Raw genomic sequence first — 18,177 nt, forward strand, 5'->3', positions numbered from 1 at the left:
ACATGCTCAACTGTTTCTTGTTGTTTACAACACTCACACCTCCCATTATTGTATTTCTTCATTAAGAAACAATATACTATTTAACCCTGTGGGCCCAAACCTCAATCTCAAATATCATCACCTCCTCCCTCCTGCATTCCTCCACCATCCCACTTCTTTCCAAATATCAAAGATGTCTTCCTGTTCTCCCTTCATCCCATTGTTCTCTCCACGTTTTCTGATTTCATTTTAATAATGCTTTTCGTTTCTCCTTTACTGTAATTTATTTGAATACCCACTTCTTGTCTAGTTGCCTCCTTCGCTAATTTGCTCATTCCCACTGTGCTGAAATCCACAGAAAACGCACCCAGACTCCCATCATTTTAAATCTAAATACGGTTTGTATTATCTCACACATAATGTCTGGTCTTGCCTCTGAATGCAAATCTTTTAGACTCCTGATTGTTGTGCCTGAATCAGACAATGTTACAACTCGCATCGGTCTCACTTTCCCCACCCACTGCAAAGCTAATATCCAGCTGAGATTTCACCTGTCTACACGGAGAAATCATTTATCCTCACCTGCTTTCTAATGTTAAAACCAGGCACTACCAATCCTACCCCTCATCTACTACTACCATTTTTAAACCATCTGTGTATATTTGTAAATATCCAAAATAAGTATTATTTACCCAAGATTCAACTATATCTTGATGTAAAATCATTTCTCTATTTTTCTGCCTCATTTTGAATATTTGAAGATCCGTCTCTGGTGCTTCACACAGCCACGGAGGCAGCCCAGGAAAAGGCACTGTAGCACCCACTGCCTTATTACTAATTCCTGTCATTTCCACTTTTCCTTCCAAAGTCCTTGTAAAACTTCTGATTTTCTTTCTTTCTTTTTCCCAGTATGGATCTAAAAGCTGTTTCGTTGGATGATTTTCTCCATGCCCGGAGAGGTTTACCCAATATGTTAACACAAGCTGTGATCTTCTCAGTTCCAGAGGTGTCTCTCCCAAGTTCACATGCATTGCCACCACTGGTGTTGTCCTTACTGCCCCACTGATTAACTTTAGTGCTTGACTGTGAATTGTATCCAGTTTCTTGAGCATACTGTGTGATGCTGATCCATACACCATAGTGAGAGAGTGATACGTGTGTGTGTGTGTGTGTGTGTGTGTGTGTGTGTGTGTGTGTGTGTATGTGTGTGTGTGTTCCAATCAGCTCCCCACTCCTTTCCTATTAAACACATTTAGCACTTTCTTACTTTTCATTATTATTTCCCAAATATGAGTTAACCATGTGAGTCTTTTATCAAACCAAATTCCAAAGAATTAAGGTAACCACACTTTCTAATTCTCTACCAAGTTGTAGTTTTAAGTGTTGTTCTGTCCTCTTCCTGGTCATATAGAGTCACAGAAAACTACAGTATAGAAACAGGTCCTTTGGCACATCTAGTCCATGCCGAAACCACTTAAGCTGCCTACTCCCATCGATCTGTACCTGGACCACAGCGATCCATATTCCTACTATCCTTGTACTATCGAAACTTCCTTTAAACATTGAAAATTGAGCTCGCATGCACCACTTGTGCTGGCAGCTCATTCCACACTCTCACGACCCTCTGAGTGAAAAAGTTTCCCCTCATGTTCCCCTTAAACTTTCCACCTTTCACCCTTAACCCATGTAGTACCACCCAACCTCAGTGGAAAAAAGCCTTCTTGCATTTACCCTTCATAATTTAGTATATCAAATCTTCTCTCAACCTTCGATGTTCTAAAGGATAGTCTGAACCTATTCAGACTTTCCTTGTAACCCAGGTCTTCCAGATCCAGCAACATCCTTGTAAATTCTCTGCACTCCTTCAAACCTGTTCACATCTTTCCTGTAGGTGGGTAACCAAAACTGCACACAATACTCCAAATAAGGCCTCATCAACATCAGTTACAACTTCAGCATAACATCTCATCTTCTGTACTCAATACGTTGTTTTATGGAGGCCAATGTGCCTCTTTTTACACCCTATCTGTACCTGTGATGCCACTTCCAATGAATTATGGACCTGTATTCCCAGATCCCTTTGTTCTACCACATTACGCAGTGCCCTACAGTTCACTGAGTAAGATCTACCGTGGTTGGTCTTACCAAAGTGCAACATCTCGCACTTATCTGCATTAAATTCGATCTGCCATTTCTCAACTGGTGCAGATCCCTCTGCAAGCCATGAAAGTCTTCCTCACTTTCTACTACACCCGCAATCTCGGAGTCATCTGCAAATTTGCTGATCTAGTTAACCACATTATCATCCAGGTCATTGATATAGATGACAACCACCTAGCACCAATCCCTGCGGCACACCACGAGCACAGGCCTCCAGTCAGAGGCAACCATCTGCTACTAATCTCTGGTTTCTCTCACAAAGCCAATGTCTAATCCAATTTACTACCTAAATTCAATACCGAGTGACTGAACCTTCTTGACCAGCCTGCCATGCAAGACCTTGTCAAATGCCTTACTAAAGTCCATGTAGACAACATTCACTGCCTTGCCTTCATCCGCTTTCCTGGTAACTTCCTTGAAAAACTCTCTAAGATTGGTTAGACATCACCTACCACACGAGGCCATACTGATAATCAGTCCAGGTCTATCCAAGTACTTGTATATCCAGTCCCTTAGAATACCTTCCAATAACTTTCCCACAACTGGTGTCATACTCACTGGCTTATTTTCTATTCAGAACCTTTTTTAAACAGCAGAACAACATTGGCTCTCCTCCAATCCTCTGGTACCTCTCCTGTTGCTAAGGATGATTTAAATATCTCTGCTAGGGGCCCAGCAATTTCTGCTCTTGCCTCCGATAGGGTCCAGGAATACCTTGTCAGGCCTTGGGGACTTATCCACCCTGATTTGCCTCAGGGTAACATACACCTCCTCCTCTGTAATCTATACAGGGTCCATGAAGTTGCTGCCACTTTGCCTCACTTCTATAGACTCTGCGTCCATCTCTTGAGTAAATACAGATGCAAAGAATTTATTTGAACTTCCCCCATCTGGTTTGGCTCCACATATGAATTACCATTCTGGTCTTCCAAAGGAGCAATTTTGTCCCTTGCAATCCTGTTGCACTTTACACATCTGTAGAATCCCTTAGGATGCTCCTTCACCTTGTCTGCTAGAGCAACTTCATGCCTTCTTTTAGCCTTCCTGAATTATTTCTTGCATGTTTTCCTGTATTTCTTGTACTCCACAAGCACCTCAATTTGTTCCTACTTGCCTTACCTGCTATGCATCTCCTTTTATTCTCTTAATCAGGGCTTCAATATCTCTTGAAAACCAAGGTTTCCTATTGGAATCTTTACCTTTTATTCTGATAGGCACATACAAGCTTTGTACTCTCAAAATTTTGTTTTTTGGAGGCCTCCCACTTTCCAAGTACACCTTTGCCAGAAAACAGCCCGTCTCAATCCACATTTGCCAGATCATTTCTGATATTAAAATTGGCCTTTCTCCAATTAGGAATCTCAATTTGCAGACCAGACCTATTTCCTTGTACATTTACTTTGAAACTAATGGCATTGTGGTCACTGGATGCAAAGTGTCCCCCTACACAAACTTCTGTCACCTGCCCTGTCTTACTCCCTAATAACAGATCATGTATCCCATATTCTAGCATTGGGACTTCTATGTAACGATTAAGGAAACTGTCCTGAACACATTTGACAAACTCTGTCCCATCTATTCCTTTTACAGTATGGAATCCCAGTCAAAGTGTGGAAAGTTAAAATCACCTGCTATAACAACCTTGCGTTTCTGTGAAAAACATTACTTTGGATTTCTCTGCTGAAAATCTGAATCCTCATTTTAATGCCCAATCTTCCACCTTAACTATTGCCTCGAAGTTTATTATAAATTCCACAGTCCCACCCCCTTTCCACATTGGTCCATTATCCTTAAATATTGATTCTCCTATACTACTTTTATATCAGAAAATACCGTTGCAAGAAAAAGTTTGCAATTATCTGTATTTCTGAATTAATTATTCATAAAATGTGGTCTGATCTTTCTCCAAGTCACAATAATAGACAAACACAATCTGCCTAAACAAATAACACACAATTGTACTACTTCTCATCAATACTGAGTACACCATTCAAATAATCACAGTCTAGGTTAAAAAATGTACAAAAGCTATTTGGAGTTCAGTGTTCCAATCAACGAGATGAGATCAGAGGTGTGAGTTGTAGAGGTGTCCTGCCCTATATAAAAGAAAGATACACAAAGTCAGTTTACTGACAGAGCCTGCTCTTCTCAAGAAACATACATCAAAGTTGCTGGTGAACGCAGCAGGCCAAGCAGCATCTATAGGAAGAGGCGCAGTCGACGTTTCAGGCCGAGACCCTTCGTCAGGACTAAGACTTTCTTCTCAAGAAAGCTCTGTTTACGTGCTTCATGCCTCGATCAAAACAACTTTCAGAAGACCTTAGAAGAAGAATTGTAGAGATATATGAAGCTGGAAAAGGCTACAAAAGCATTTCTAAAGACCTGAGTGTTTATCAGTCTACAGTAAGAGAAACTGTCTACAAATGGAGGAAATTCAGTATTATTGCTACTCTCCCTAGGAGTGGGCATCCTACAATAATCACACCAAGAGCACAACATGCAATGCTGAAGGAGATGAAAAAGAACCCATGGTAATAGCAAAAGACCTGCAGAAATCTCTAGAACTTGTTAAAAGTCTCTGTTCATGTGTCCACCATAAGAAAAACACAGTACAGGAATGGTGTTCATGGAAGGACACCACGGAAGAAACCACTGCTCTCCAAAAAGAAAAACATTGCTGCACCTCTCTTGTTTGCAAAAAACCACCTGGTGGGGTTATTGCTGCTAAAGGAGGTTCCACCAGTTATTAAATACAAGGGTTCACACACTTTTTCCAGCCTGGACTGTGAATGATTAAGCAATGTGTTCAATAAAGACAAAGTACAATTGTTTGTGTTATTAGTTTAAGCAGATTCTGTTCATTTATTATTGTGACTTAGAAGAAGATAAGACCACATTTTATAGGTAATTGACGCAGAAACCAGATAATTGCAAAGGGTTCACAAACTTTTTCTTGCAACTGTATTTATAGTAAATAATAATGGACTAACAACACATCCCTGCAGGGTTCCATTTTCCACAATCTGTTTATTTGACATAGATTTCCTTACTCGCACCATGATAGATCTACCAATTAAAAAATCTTTTATCCAGTTTAGCATTCGACCTCTAATTCCCAATTTATACAATTTGATGATCAAACCTTCTTTCCACATCATATCATATGCTTTCTCTACACTAGAAAAGACTGCTTTCTCTGTTCAATTGAGCCCTCCTCACCTCATGTTCTGGACATAAAACTGGATCTATGGTTCCCCTTCCTCTCCTAAACCCACTCTGATATTTAAAAATACCCCATTTTGTTTCGACGTAATATGTCAATCTCTTATTAATCAATTTTTGGTGGTTTTATATAAATGTGAGGTCTATAATTTGCTGGATTATTAGGATTTTTGCCTGGTTTACATATCGGAACTATGATTGATTCTTTCCATGCTTTACGTAATTTTCCTTTTTCCCTAGAAATTGTTAAATAACTTTAAAATAACTTTCTCACTCAAATTAGACAACATAACCTACCTGATCCTTCTCGGGGTTTTTTTTTGACTTTTCCAAGAACTGTCATGGTGAATGTCACATTTACTGCACCCTCAAAATTTCCATCTGTTTCTAATGCTTCCTTACTTAATGCTTCCAAGTTCTCTCATAACGTTTCCTTGTAACCCAGGTCTTTGTGTGTCCCTTTCAACATTCTAATTGCTCTATTACGATGTCTTATTCCTTCCCCACCATGGTACCATTTTCTTTTAGGCCCTATTCCATTTCCTTGGTATACTTATTGTTGCCGTTGTCATTATCCTTTCTACAACCTTGTCACATAAAAGATCCACATCCTGATTGACTTCAATATCCTGTCATTCCTAATCACATTTCTTTAAACTTTCCCCCTTTTCACATTGCCAGTGTTCCAGTATACTTCCTGATCTATCTCTATTTCTGTTCCTCTTCTACATAATGATCACTTCTACATAATGATCACTATCTATTGCTGTTTCCTTCAAAACCTCCCAACGACACTTCCCTGCTAAAGGTCCACAACTAATGTTAAATCAATAGCTGATTCAGAACGAGCGTTAAAATTTACTCTTATCCAACTTCCAACATTTATACTGTACACACAGATTTTCCTTTTCCACGAGTTCTTCTAACACTGTTTCATTAATGTCATCATGCTCCCCCACAGCATGCTGTGTGCATTAAAACCCCCACACCATACTACATTTCCCTGGGTACCAATTTGCTCCAGTAAACTTATTTCTATTTTTAAACAAGGATTAGAGATATTAATGATTTTAATTGTACCTTCCTTTGTCCATTCTTCGGTTACTATTTGCTCCAGTTCTTCTTTCTTTTGTTCTCTATATTGTAAACCCCTTTTAACAAAAGTTGTACACCCGCCCCCTCTCCTATTTTGTGCACTATCATAACCATTAATTACAAAATCTAGTGTTGGCTTAAGCCATGTTTCGTGCACACATATCACATCTGGTTTCTCAGCAAAATCCCTCACATAACTCAAATTCCTGTCCTTTAGCTATTAAAGTTCTGGCATTCTACTGAAGAATTAACAGGATTAGTACGTTACCTTGTAAATAAACCTCAAGACTTGGATAATTCAAATTCATTTTTCCTGCACTTTCTCCCATGATAGCTCTCTTGTATTCTAAAACCTCACTGCTGCCTTCACTATCGCTTTTCTCTTTTCCATTTCAGTTTTTGCCTGCTTGGAACAATTCATAACATTTGCCATGAATAAATCAAATTGATTTGCACTAATCGCTGATGTTGAATTATTTCACTGACTTTGGTTTGTATTTGCATCTGAATCATTTCCTTCTTTAACTCTTCTCTTAGTACCTTCATTGCTTTGTCCCTTTGACACAGCAGCAGCCAAATTGGTGGCACCATGACCAGCTGAGGCTCAGCAGGGAAGGGTAAAGTCAGGCAGAGCAATCATGATAGGAAACTCAATAGTTACAAGGACAAACAGGAGATTCCATGGCTGTGAAGGATTTGTCAGGATGATGTGTGGCATCCTGGGTATGTGGATACCAGGGTCCCAGGGTCAGGGATATCTCAGAGTAGTTGCAGAATATTTTCAAGGGGAAGGGTGAGCATCCAGGTTGTGGCACGTATTGGCACCAATGACATGGAGAAAGAGAAGAGGTCCTGTGCAGTGAGGAAAAATACTGAAAAGTAGGACCTCAAGGTAGCATTCTCTGGATTACTCATGGTGCCACATGTTAGGTCAGGAAAAGAAAGATAGAACAGATAGATGTGCAGCTGAAGAACTGGTGCAGAGGGCAAGGTTTCAGGTCCTTGGGTAATCAGAACCTCTTCTGGGGCAAGGTGATCTGTACAAGAGGGATAGGTTGCACCTTAACTGGAAGGGAACCAATATCTTGAAGAGGTTTGCTAGTGCTACCTAGGAGGATTTAAACTGGGTTTGCAATGGGATGAAGAACCAGAGCACCAGGTCAAAGTGGAGAGATTGAGAGGAAGCTAGACATCATAACCAGTAAGAACAGATAGGAGCATATATTAACAATGGGATAGATGGGTTGAAGTATGTTTATTTTAATGCTAGGAGTATAATGGCCAAGGATGATGGACTTAGAGAACAGATAAGTACATGGAATTATATTGTTGTGGCCATGACAGGGACTTGGTTGAGAGGCAGACAGTAATAATTGCTCAATTTTCCAGGGATTTGATGTTTTAGAAAGGGTAAAGAAAAGGATGAAAAGAAAAGAATGTATGAGATCATGAAAAGGCAACGTAACTTCATTGGACATGTAATTAGGAAAGAGGAGTTAGAATGCACGGTAATTATGGGAAAGATTGAAGGGAAGAAAGCAAGAGGAAGACAAAGACAAATGATGATGGAGACAGCAGCCAGAGAACTGGAAATGAATACCAATGAATTGATCCACTTGACCCGAAACAGGAGTGTGTGGGCTATGGCAGTCAAAGCTCAAACTGGGCATGGCACCTGATAATGATAATGATAATGATAGAAAAGGAGGTAAGAGGGATGGGAGTTGCACTATTAATCAGGGAAAATATCACAGCAGCACTTGGGCCATAAAAGACTCATCCACTGACTCTATACGGATAGAACACAAATTACAAAAGTGCAATTATTCTGATGGGATATACCACACATCCCACAATCGCCACTGGGATATTGAACCGATATGCAGATTTGGGAAAGTTGTAAAAACAACAGAATTCTTGTTGTGGGTGACCCCAACTTCCCAAAAGTAGCTTGAATATTCTTATTACAAGAGGCTTAGATGGAGAAGAATTTGTTGGATGCATCCAGAAGGGTTTCATAAACCATTATGTAAACAGTCCAATGAGAAGAGGCTCCATACTGGACCTGGTGTTGGGTATGAGCCTGGGCAGGTGACTGACCTTTCAGTGGGAGAGTATTGAGAGGAGTGATCACAACTAAAGTTTCCATATAGCTATAAGTATGGATAAATACAAGAGATTCTGCAGATGCTGGAAATTCAGAACAACACAAACAATGCTGGAGGAACTCAGCAGGTCAGGTCAGCATCTATGGAAATCAATAAACAGTTGACATATTAGGCCAAGACTCTTCATCAGGACACAACTGATGAAGGATCTCAGCCCGAAATGTTGACTGTTAATTCATTTCCATAGATGCTGCCTGACGTCCTCCAGCATTTTGTGTGTTGTTCTAATAAACATGGACCTTGCAAGACTGTATTAAATTGGGGCAGAGCATATTATGAAAGTACTGGGCAGGAACCGAAAGAGTAAATTGGGTGGGAATAGCTGCTTTTGGACAAGGCCACATCTGACACATGGAGGGTGTTTAGAGATCAACTGCACAGAGTACAGGACAGATATATTCCAGTCAGAAGGAGTGACAAGGATGGCAAGGTAAGGGAACCTTCAGAGGTGGTGAATTTAAGTCCGGAAGTAAAAGGGAGAAAATGTGAGGTTTAGGAAGCAAATATCAAATGGTGCTTGGATTATACAGCAGCCAGAAAATAACTCAAAAAAGGAATCAGTGGAGCCAGGAAGGGCCATTAAAACTCACTGGCAAGTAGGATCAGAGAGAATCCCAAGACATTCATACATACAATATATTAAGAGGATAACCAGGGAGCAGGTTGCACCTCTCAAGTATAAATGAGAATTGGTTAGAAGTGGACAAAGTGGGTGAGGACCAAAATGAGAACTCTGCATAGATGTTTGCCAAGAAGGATGTGAAAGATGTGGAGAACTGTATGGAGTGTGCTAATTCACTAGATATTGTGAGATAAGGAGGTAGAATTGGATTTCTTGAAGAACATAAAGGTGGATAAGTGAATATATCCTGGGTTGAGAGGCAAGAGATGAGACTGTTGGGACCTTGACCAATATCTTTGTGTCATCTCTTGCTGCAGGTTAGATCTGGGAGAACTGGCAAGTAGCTAATGCTCCATTATTCAACAGAAATAGGGATAAACCTGTAGACCCTAGACTGGTGAGTCTCACGTCAATGGCAGGAAAGTTATTGGAGAGGATTCTTAGGGAAAGGATTTATGAGCAGTTGGAAAAGCATGACCTAATTAAGGACAGTCAGCACGACTTTGTGTGGAGCGTCAAGCCTTATAACTTGATTACAAGTTCCTCGAAGATGATTGATGAAGGTAGAAATGTGGATACTGTCTGGGTAGACTTTAAATATTTTACAAGGTCCCTCATGGGAGCCTTATCCAGAAGATAAAGATGCATGGGAATCCACAGGGACTTAGGTATTTTGATTTAGAACTGGCTTGCCCACAGAAGGGTAGTGGTCAATGGTACTTGCTTTTGCTGGAGGTTTGTGACTAGTGTTCCACAAGGATCCATACTGGGATCTCTGTGATACATACAAATCCATTCATCTAGATTTTCATCCAGGTGATTTATAAGTTTTCAGATGATGAGACTGGTGGTGTTGTGGCTCATGAAGAAGACTGGCAAAGGATAAAACAGGATACAGATCAATTGCAGATATGGACAGAGAAATGGCAGATGGTGTTCAACCTGGCCAAATGGAAGTGTTCCACTTTGGATAATCAAGTGCCAGGGGACAGTACACTTAATGGCAAGACCCTGAACAGTGATATACAGAGGGATCTTGGGGGTCCAGGTTTTTAATTCCCAAGTGACTGCACACGGTAGTAATGAAGGCATATGGCATGCTTGCCTTCCTTAGTTGAGGAATTGAGCTCAATAGTCGAAGTTTAGTTGCAGCTTTAGAGAGACCTCTCGTTAGGCTGTATTTTGAGTACGACATTCAGTTCTGGTCATCCCATTATAGGGATGCCATTGAGGTATTCAAGAGGATACAGAAGTAGATTACCAGGATGCTGCCTGGATTAGAGGGCACGTGGTAAAAGGAAAGGTTGCATAAACTTTTGTTGTTTACTCTAGAGTGTTGGAGGTCAAGAGGAGACCTGATGAGATTTATAAGATTGAGGTATAGTTAGAATAGACAGCTGGCATCTTTTCCCCAGGGTCAATGTCTATTATAGGAGGGCATGAATTTAAAGTGAGAGGGGGATAAATTCAAAAGAGATGCGCATGGCTTTTTGTTCTTACAAAGAGTGGCTTCATGTTTTAAATATTGATTTTTTTTCCCTTTCTCATTTGATAATATATTTTTCTTTGGTTTCCAATGTTTCTTTAAAAACATAAGGGCAGGGCCAAGGGTGGCAGTGCAGATAGATACGATAGAAATGTTTACAAGGCTCTTCAATGGGTACATGAATGTGCAGAGGGTGTAGGGATATGAATATGTAGTCCGACAGGATGTTTAGCTGACAACTTGATGACGAATTTAGTTTGCCACTACATTGTGGGCCAAAGGGCCTGTTCCAGCAAGCTTTGTACACTGACTTAGAAAGTAACTCATTTAATTGATGTCTTTTATCATCGTCATCAGCGATCACTCGTAGTCGAGTATGATTCTTCTCCTGGTGGTTGATCTGGTCACTTGTGGGTTTTGAGATGACTGAAGAGGCTGATCTGTGATCCACAAGTTCTTTTGCAGTGTTGGCAAGTATTGGTCATTGAGGTGGTGGTGGATGTAGCTGGTTGTGCCTTTCCCAGTCTCTCCTTACATTGAAGCCACTTAGTCTCAGTAGCACGGTGGTTTTATTATTTGAGCTGTGCAGTTCCCTCATGGATAGCTTTCCCTATCCTGTGCTAATTTCTCCCATCCATTCAAGTTGATGTGGCACTTCGTCAGGTGGGTCTTAATATTGTCCTTAAACCACTTTTTCTTTGCATCCTTGAGCTGCCTGAACAGGAGTTGTTCAGGGAGGTGGGAGTCAGGTATATGGATGATGTGGCCAACCCATCGCAATTTGTGTTGAGTTACGGTTGTGGCTATGGAGTTAATGTTAGCTTCCTCCAGGATGCTAGAGTTAGTACGCCTGCTCTTCCAGCATCTTTCAGCGGCATTTTTGATGGCAAGTTTCTAGGGATTAAAAGTGCCTGCTGTATGTTGTCCATGACTCTGCTCCATATAGTAAGGAGGAGAGAACTACAGTTTTCTCAACCAGAAGCTTAGGGTTGGTTTTGATATCCTGATCTTAAAAAACCCTCTTTCTCAGCCTGGCAAAAGCCCCATTCGAACAGCCTATTCTGCAATTTATTTCAAGGTCAATGTTGGGCCTTTTATAAAACAATCAGTCTGATACCTACCAATGATACTTCTGAGAGAGCAACTAACAGTACATAGTTTGAAACAATAATAAACACCAAGTACATTTGTTGCAACTACCTTTAAGAATCCTGTTTCGGAATATCATTATGGAATACACACTGTTATTGGCTGCTTTTCCAATATAATGGCAGGTTTTGGGTCAAGAGGGATTTGTACTTACCCAGGCACTTAACAGGAACTACCACATGAGTATGACCACGGCATTTTTTCTTTCCTTTTTTACACCAGTTCTCAATGCTGATTGGTTGATTTGCCTCCATCGCATTTGTAATTTGAAGCTCAGGATAAACCTAACAAAAGGAAGTGTGACATTTATATGATACAGATACTATTTGTTCTGTACTATTCAGAAATGTCCTTAAATTAAGGTTTTTAACTGGAAGGCAACATCCAGTACAGATATTCTGGTTTGCCTCGACCTACAATTATTAGTGGTTCTAACTTATGACAAGTGTGGAAATTCCTATGCAAATTTATTTATTTTTTATTTATTGACATACAGTGGGGGAAAAGGCCCTTCCATCCATGCTGCCCAGCGACCTCTGCTTTAACCCCAGCTGAATCATGGGACAATTTACAATGACCAATTAAACTACAAACTGATATGTCTTTGGACTGTGGGAGGAAATCACTGAATGCTCCAGGGCTAAAATACATCTCCGATCTCTTGCTGCGTGATGAACCTTCCTGCTTACCATCCCCAGGGTCAAAACTAAACATGGCGAAGCAGCTTTTAGTTCCTATGCTCCACATATCTGGAATAACATTCCAGAGGATCTGAAGTCTGCCCCAACTTTAAGCTTTTAAATCGAGGCTTAAAACTTTTCTTTTCAGTGTAGCTTTTAATTAGAATCTCCTGCAATATAACTTCTATTTATCACATCTATTTTTGTGTGATTTTATTCTCTTATTTATTGTCTGAAATCTGATGTTTGATTTTTATGTCTTGTTCCATATAAAGCACTTTGAACTGCCTTGTATTTGAAAAGTGCTATACAAATAAACTTGCTTGCTTAAACATTTCACCTTTCACACAACATCAGTGGAAGGAGCCTGCCTGCATTTACCCTATCTATACCTCTCATTATTTTGTATACCTTTATCAAATCTCCTGTCATTCTTCTAATCTCCAGGGAATAAAGTCCGAACCCAATCAACCTTTCCCTTGAATTCAGGTCTTCAGGTCCTCAAGTCCTGTCAATTTCCTTGTACATTTTTTCTGCACCCTTTCAATCTTATTGACATCTTTCTTGTAAGTAGGTGACCAAAACTGCACACAATGCTCCAAGTTAGGCCTCACCAACTTCTTGTTCAACTTCAACATAACATCCCAACTCGTGTACTCAATACGAGTTATGAAGGTCAATGTGCTAAAAGATTGCCATACATCTTCAGCATTTGCGGAATTTCGCTTTTATCTGGGAAATAAATGCTATCAATGGGCTCCATAGATAACACTATACTTCAGAAGGGCCACTGAATGAGTTTGCACAATTTGCATTGTCACCAAAGCAAAAGTAATAAAAAAAAGATCCTCATAAGACTCACCTCCTGACAATATTGCTGAATCTCTTCCTTGTTCCCCAAACAACTTTTGGTTCCTGAAGGATCAGGTTCCCATTTCCCACTGTGAATATTGACATGCATATTGAGCTTCCCACAGAACATTGCAATCTGTGGTTCTGCTACTGCAAATCCAGCTGCAGTATTGGCTGCCAATGCCTGAAACAAAGAAAAAAAACCTTCACCAGCAACTCTTCCCTCATGAACCACCAAGTGTAAATTCATTTTTATTGAATTTGTGCATCGATGTAATTGTCCAACAACTATTGCTGAGCCCTAATAACTTTTCACAGAACTGAGGATATGTAAGATCACTAAATACTAAAGCCATTGCTCTGCTCAGGGTCTTCTGGGTGCCGAGTAAACATCGCGAGATGACCCAAATCTATTAATCATCTATCCACAAGATGGTTAAACTATCCTTTTATAATTCATTTATCACTTGATTAGGTGTGCTTGTATTATTAGTCTGCAGTCAGCCAAGGACAAACCAGAAAAAGATACAATAACAGACATTTTCCTTTGTTCTCTGGAACACATATTTTTCTGTACCAGTGGTAACAAACCTTCAATGCTTATCGCAGACCTGTGACTCCAGTGATTCTTCAATCATTTGATTTTTTCCCCCCAACACTAAGTATTGGGAAGTTACATACTTGATCAATTTTAAGTTTACCCATTTTGCTGTGGATGATGAAGACAAGTTCATTAATGAAACAACTGATGGCTTCATTGTATACATTGAGGACAATGCAGTTTATATCATTTGCCTGCACTTCAGCGAGGCCCTCAGCCAGGGGTTCCAAACCTGGGGTCCATGTATCCCTCAGTTAATGGCCGGGGTCCACAATATAAAAAAAGGTTGGAAACCCTTGCCTTCAACAAGGTCCCACATGGGGAATTGCCCATCAATTCCATGGCAAGTTGACAAATAAGATCAAAAATTAGTTTGGTGTACTGGTAGAGGGGAGACTTGATAGAGGTGTTTAAAATTATGAGGGGGGTTGATAGAGTTGACGTGGTTAGACTTTTTCCATTGAGAGTGGGGAAGATTCAAACTAGAGGGCATGGGTTGAGAATTAGAGGACAAAAGTTTAGGGGTAACATGAGGGGGAACTTCTTTACTCAGAGAGTGGTAACTGTGTGGAACGAGCTTCCAGCAGAAGTGGTTGAGACAGGTTCGATGTTGTCGTTTAAAGTTAAATTGGATAGATATATGGACAGGAAAGGAATGGAGGGTTATGGGCTGAGTGCAGGTCAGTGGGAACAGGATAGAGTAAGAGTTCGGCACAGACTAGAAGGGCCGAGATGGCCTGTTTCCGTGCTGAAATTGTTATATGGTTATATGGTAGAGGATAGTTGTGAAATGAAAGTCTGCAAGCAATGATGTAGCTGATATTGTTATCATTATTACATCATTTAACTATTTAGCTATGAATATAGGAGAAATGATTGCCAGGTTTATTGATAACAAGGACAGTCAAATGCTTACAGGACAATATTGACCTGTTGATGAGATGGGCAGAGCAGGAGAAGATAGAATTTAATCCTGAAATGCGAGCTGATGCACTCAGGGAGGACCAATAAATATGAGATGTGATGGGTGTATTGAGAAACAGGGCACCATACATGTCCAAGAATCCTTCAAGATGCCAGAATAAAGTGAAGACATTAAATACTTGCATTCATTATCTGAGGAATAAAGTATAAAAAGGAAGATTATATCACTTTATAAAACTTTTTATTTGGCCATGGCTGGAAAACTACAATTTTAAGCACCACATTACCGAAAAGGGTGACTTCACCTTTAACTCTACTCACAACCTCCAGATCAAAGGTGTAGCCATTGAAACTTGCATGGGCCCAAGCTATCTGTCTTTTTATGGGTTATGTGAAACCATATTTGCTTCAGTCTTGTCCAGGCCCTCTCCCTCAACTTTACCAATATGAAACCTATCATTGTGCAATTAGCAAGAAAACAGCAACAGCAGCAGTAGTAATGTAATGGCTGGCTTTATGTTCAATCAATTTTAACTGTAAGACTGTAGAACATCATTCAGAACAATCAATAACTGGATGTTACACTCTATGGTGCTCATGCAGACTGCAGAGATGAATACGAGGACAATTATCCACAATACTCGATGCCAGCTGATCAGGTCAATGAAAATGCACCTTCATTCCTGCAACTCAAGATTAGCACCGGCTATGAAAGTAATACAGCAATTTTTTTTTAAATCTGATACAATAGTTTCCTATTAATACTTGCTAAATTTGTGATATTAAACAAGCCAATGGTATTAATCATTAGTCCTTGGGATCATGTTATGCTTACAGCTTTTAACTCTTTCAGTATTTCAGGACTTAGATGTTGAGAACTTTGAGAAGGTTAGCTGCAGAATTCAGGCCAACACATACTTGTAAACATGGGAGTGACACAAGTTGAACTTTAATGCATAATATCATGGAAAGAAGAATGAAGAGATACACCATTAATATACTAGTCCATTTTTAATGGGATTTGGGAATAAAGGGCAGTTGGATCAAATAAACACTTCTGATGGTGAAATGTCAAAACACATAGGAACTTTGGCTTTTTAAATGAGCCACAGAGCACAAAGCTGAAGAAACTAAGAGCCTTTACAACTCAGATTGTGTTTGATTCTGGGCACCAAACAATGTAAAGTTTTAGAATGGAGGGGAACATCCGAACAAAAATGGCACCAGAGATCCGAGGCTGCATTATGTTGAGACATCACAAAAGATTAACTGCTTCCACTGAGCAGGCATTATGGGGGGAGATTTAATAGATGTGCACAAATTTGTAAAATAGTTATGGGGAAGGAAAAAAAAACATTTTGACTTCTAAATCTAAAACCTTCCATGCTTCCATAAACTCTGCCATGCTTACACAAACTACTCAATCTCAGAATAAAGCCTGTGATCTAATCTGATTGCATCTGCAGATTTTACACAAATCTTGGAACAGGTAACAAAGGCACCTTCCAAAATATTTACCAATTCTATGAAAAATGGTACTAGTATGGCTAATCAGATCGCTAACATTCATATTTAAGAAAGAAAACATGCCCAGGGACAGAATTTCTATTTACCAATAAAATGAATAATTTAAACCACAGAACCAAAAGTGCAATTTCTACATTTGCATAAGATACCAAATTAGGAGAGAATCAACAATGAGGAAATAAATTGCAGAACAACCTGAATAAATGTGAAGAATAACAATTGAATCATTGAATCTCAACAGTTGAAAGTGAAATATTTTTTTTAACAAAATCAGAACTTAGTCACAAAGACAGAAAGAGTCCACGAGCTGTACAAATGTCTTCAAAGTGTAGAAGGTAGTCACGCAGTAGATTACAATAGGATATGAAGTGGCAGATCACTCAGTCCAGAAAAGTGTGAAGTGATTGAACTTGAAAGCGGGGTTCAAAGTTAATGGCAGGATTCTTAGCAATGTGACGGAACAGAGGGATCTTGGGGTTCAAGTCCATAGATCTCTTAAAGTTGGAACTCAAGTTGATGAAAGGCATAACGTATGGCTGGGCTTTGTTAGTTGGGAACAACACACAATATTTTGGAAGATCTAACAGCAGGTCAGGTAGCATCTATGGAAATGAATAGAGTCTACTTTTCAAGCTGAGACCCTTCATCAGGATTCAGTCAAGGGACTGAGTTCTAGAGCTGTGGGATAATGTTCCTGCTCCATAAAACACTTTTTAGACCACACATGGAGTATTTTGTTCTGTTCTGGTTGTATTATTATGAAAAGGATATGGAGCTTTAGGCTACGTCCACACTATGCCGGATAATTTTGAAAACGCCTGTTTTGAGTAAAAACGACAGGTGTCAACACTAAGCGTTTTTCAAAATATCTCTGTCCACATTAGACGGATATTTGGGCTAATCTCCTCCTACTGGGCATGCGCAGGACACACAGCAAACAAGCGAAGAGGAAACGATATACTTGGTGCGCGTTTGTCCAGTTACAGAGTAGAAAAACTTCAAAGGAATTGCTCTTGGCTCTCGCGCAGGAGGACTTAAAACTAAAAAAAACAAATGCTGGAGTGTATCTAGGCAACCGACAGGGAGTTCACGGACAGTACGACCCGGCTGACGACGAACACTGAAAAACTGATTAACTCTGTTGCATTAATAAAGCACCTTGTTAAATGTATAAAATATGTCTGCATCAGTGTTATCTTGTATTTCCATACAATGTTACATTAGGCTGTTACACATCTATTGTCAGAGAAGTACTTGCATAAGTAGGTAAAGCACCTTCATACAAGCAAGGACAGAAAACAGGGCAAAGTGAGTGTATTTATTGACTCAGTAAGCTATGGGTCAAAGTATTTGGTGAGTACATTTCTAACTCTTCTGGCTTCAGTCTCGTTGCCGTCTGTTCTGAAATTGTTAGGTTATGTGGGGGGGTTGCGTTCAAGAAAACAACGAAATGCCGCGCTGCGGCCATCTGTTCCGGCACGTCATGACAGCATTTTTAAATAGTCAAAAAAGTTCACTTTACAATTTAACTCTCACGCCGTTCACACCGACTGCGCGTTATAACAGCCGTACGGCAGTGCATGCGCAGTACCAAGCAGAAGCAGAAAAAGCATTGTTGTTGTGGTGTTGTCATGACAGTGTTTTTAAATCTCTCCGTTTACCCCGTACACACTACAACGGATATTAGGCGCTTCCAGACTTATTCACTCTGG

At 39.9% G+C, this 18,177-nt stretch overlaps 1 protein-coding gene across 6 annotated transcripts in view; it reads right to left on the bottom strand.

Annotated features, from left to right (window-relative positions):
* The window catches only part of aplp2 (amyloid beta (A4) precursor-like protein 2), a 170,007-nt gene that overhangs the window by 111,872 nt on the left and 39,958 nt on the right, over window positions 1–18,177 (bottom strand). For all 6 annotated transcript variants that reach the window (XM_063038392.1, XM_063038388.1, XM_063038387.1 and 3 more), the window contains exons 2-3: window positions 13,424–13,597; window positions 12,036–12,165 (exon numbers count right to left, since the gene is read on the bottom strand). In XM_063038392.1, the coding sequence (XP_062894462.1) occupies window positions 12,036–12,165; window positions 13,424–13,597 (304 nt within the window). The remainder of the gene's footprint in view (window positions 1–12,035; window positions 12,166–13,423; window positions 13,598–18,177) is intronic.

This window comes from Mobula hypostoma, chromosome X2, assembly GCF_963921235.1.
Source record: "Mobula hypostoma chromosome X2, sMobHyp1.1, whole genome shotgun sequence".
Classification (NCBI taxonomy): Eukaryota; Metazoa; Chordata; class Chondrichthyes; order Myliobatiformes; family Myliobatidae; genus Mobula; species Mobula hypostoma.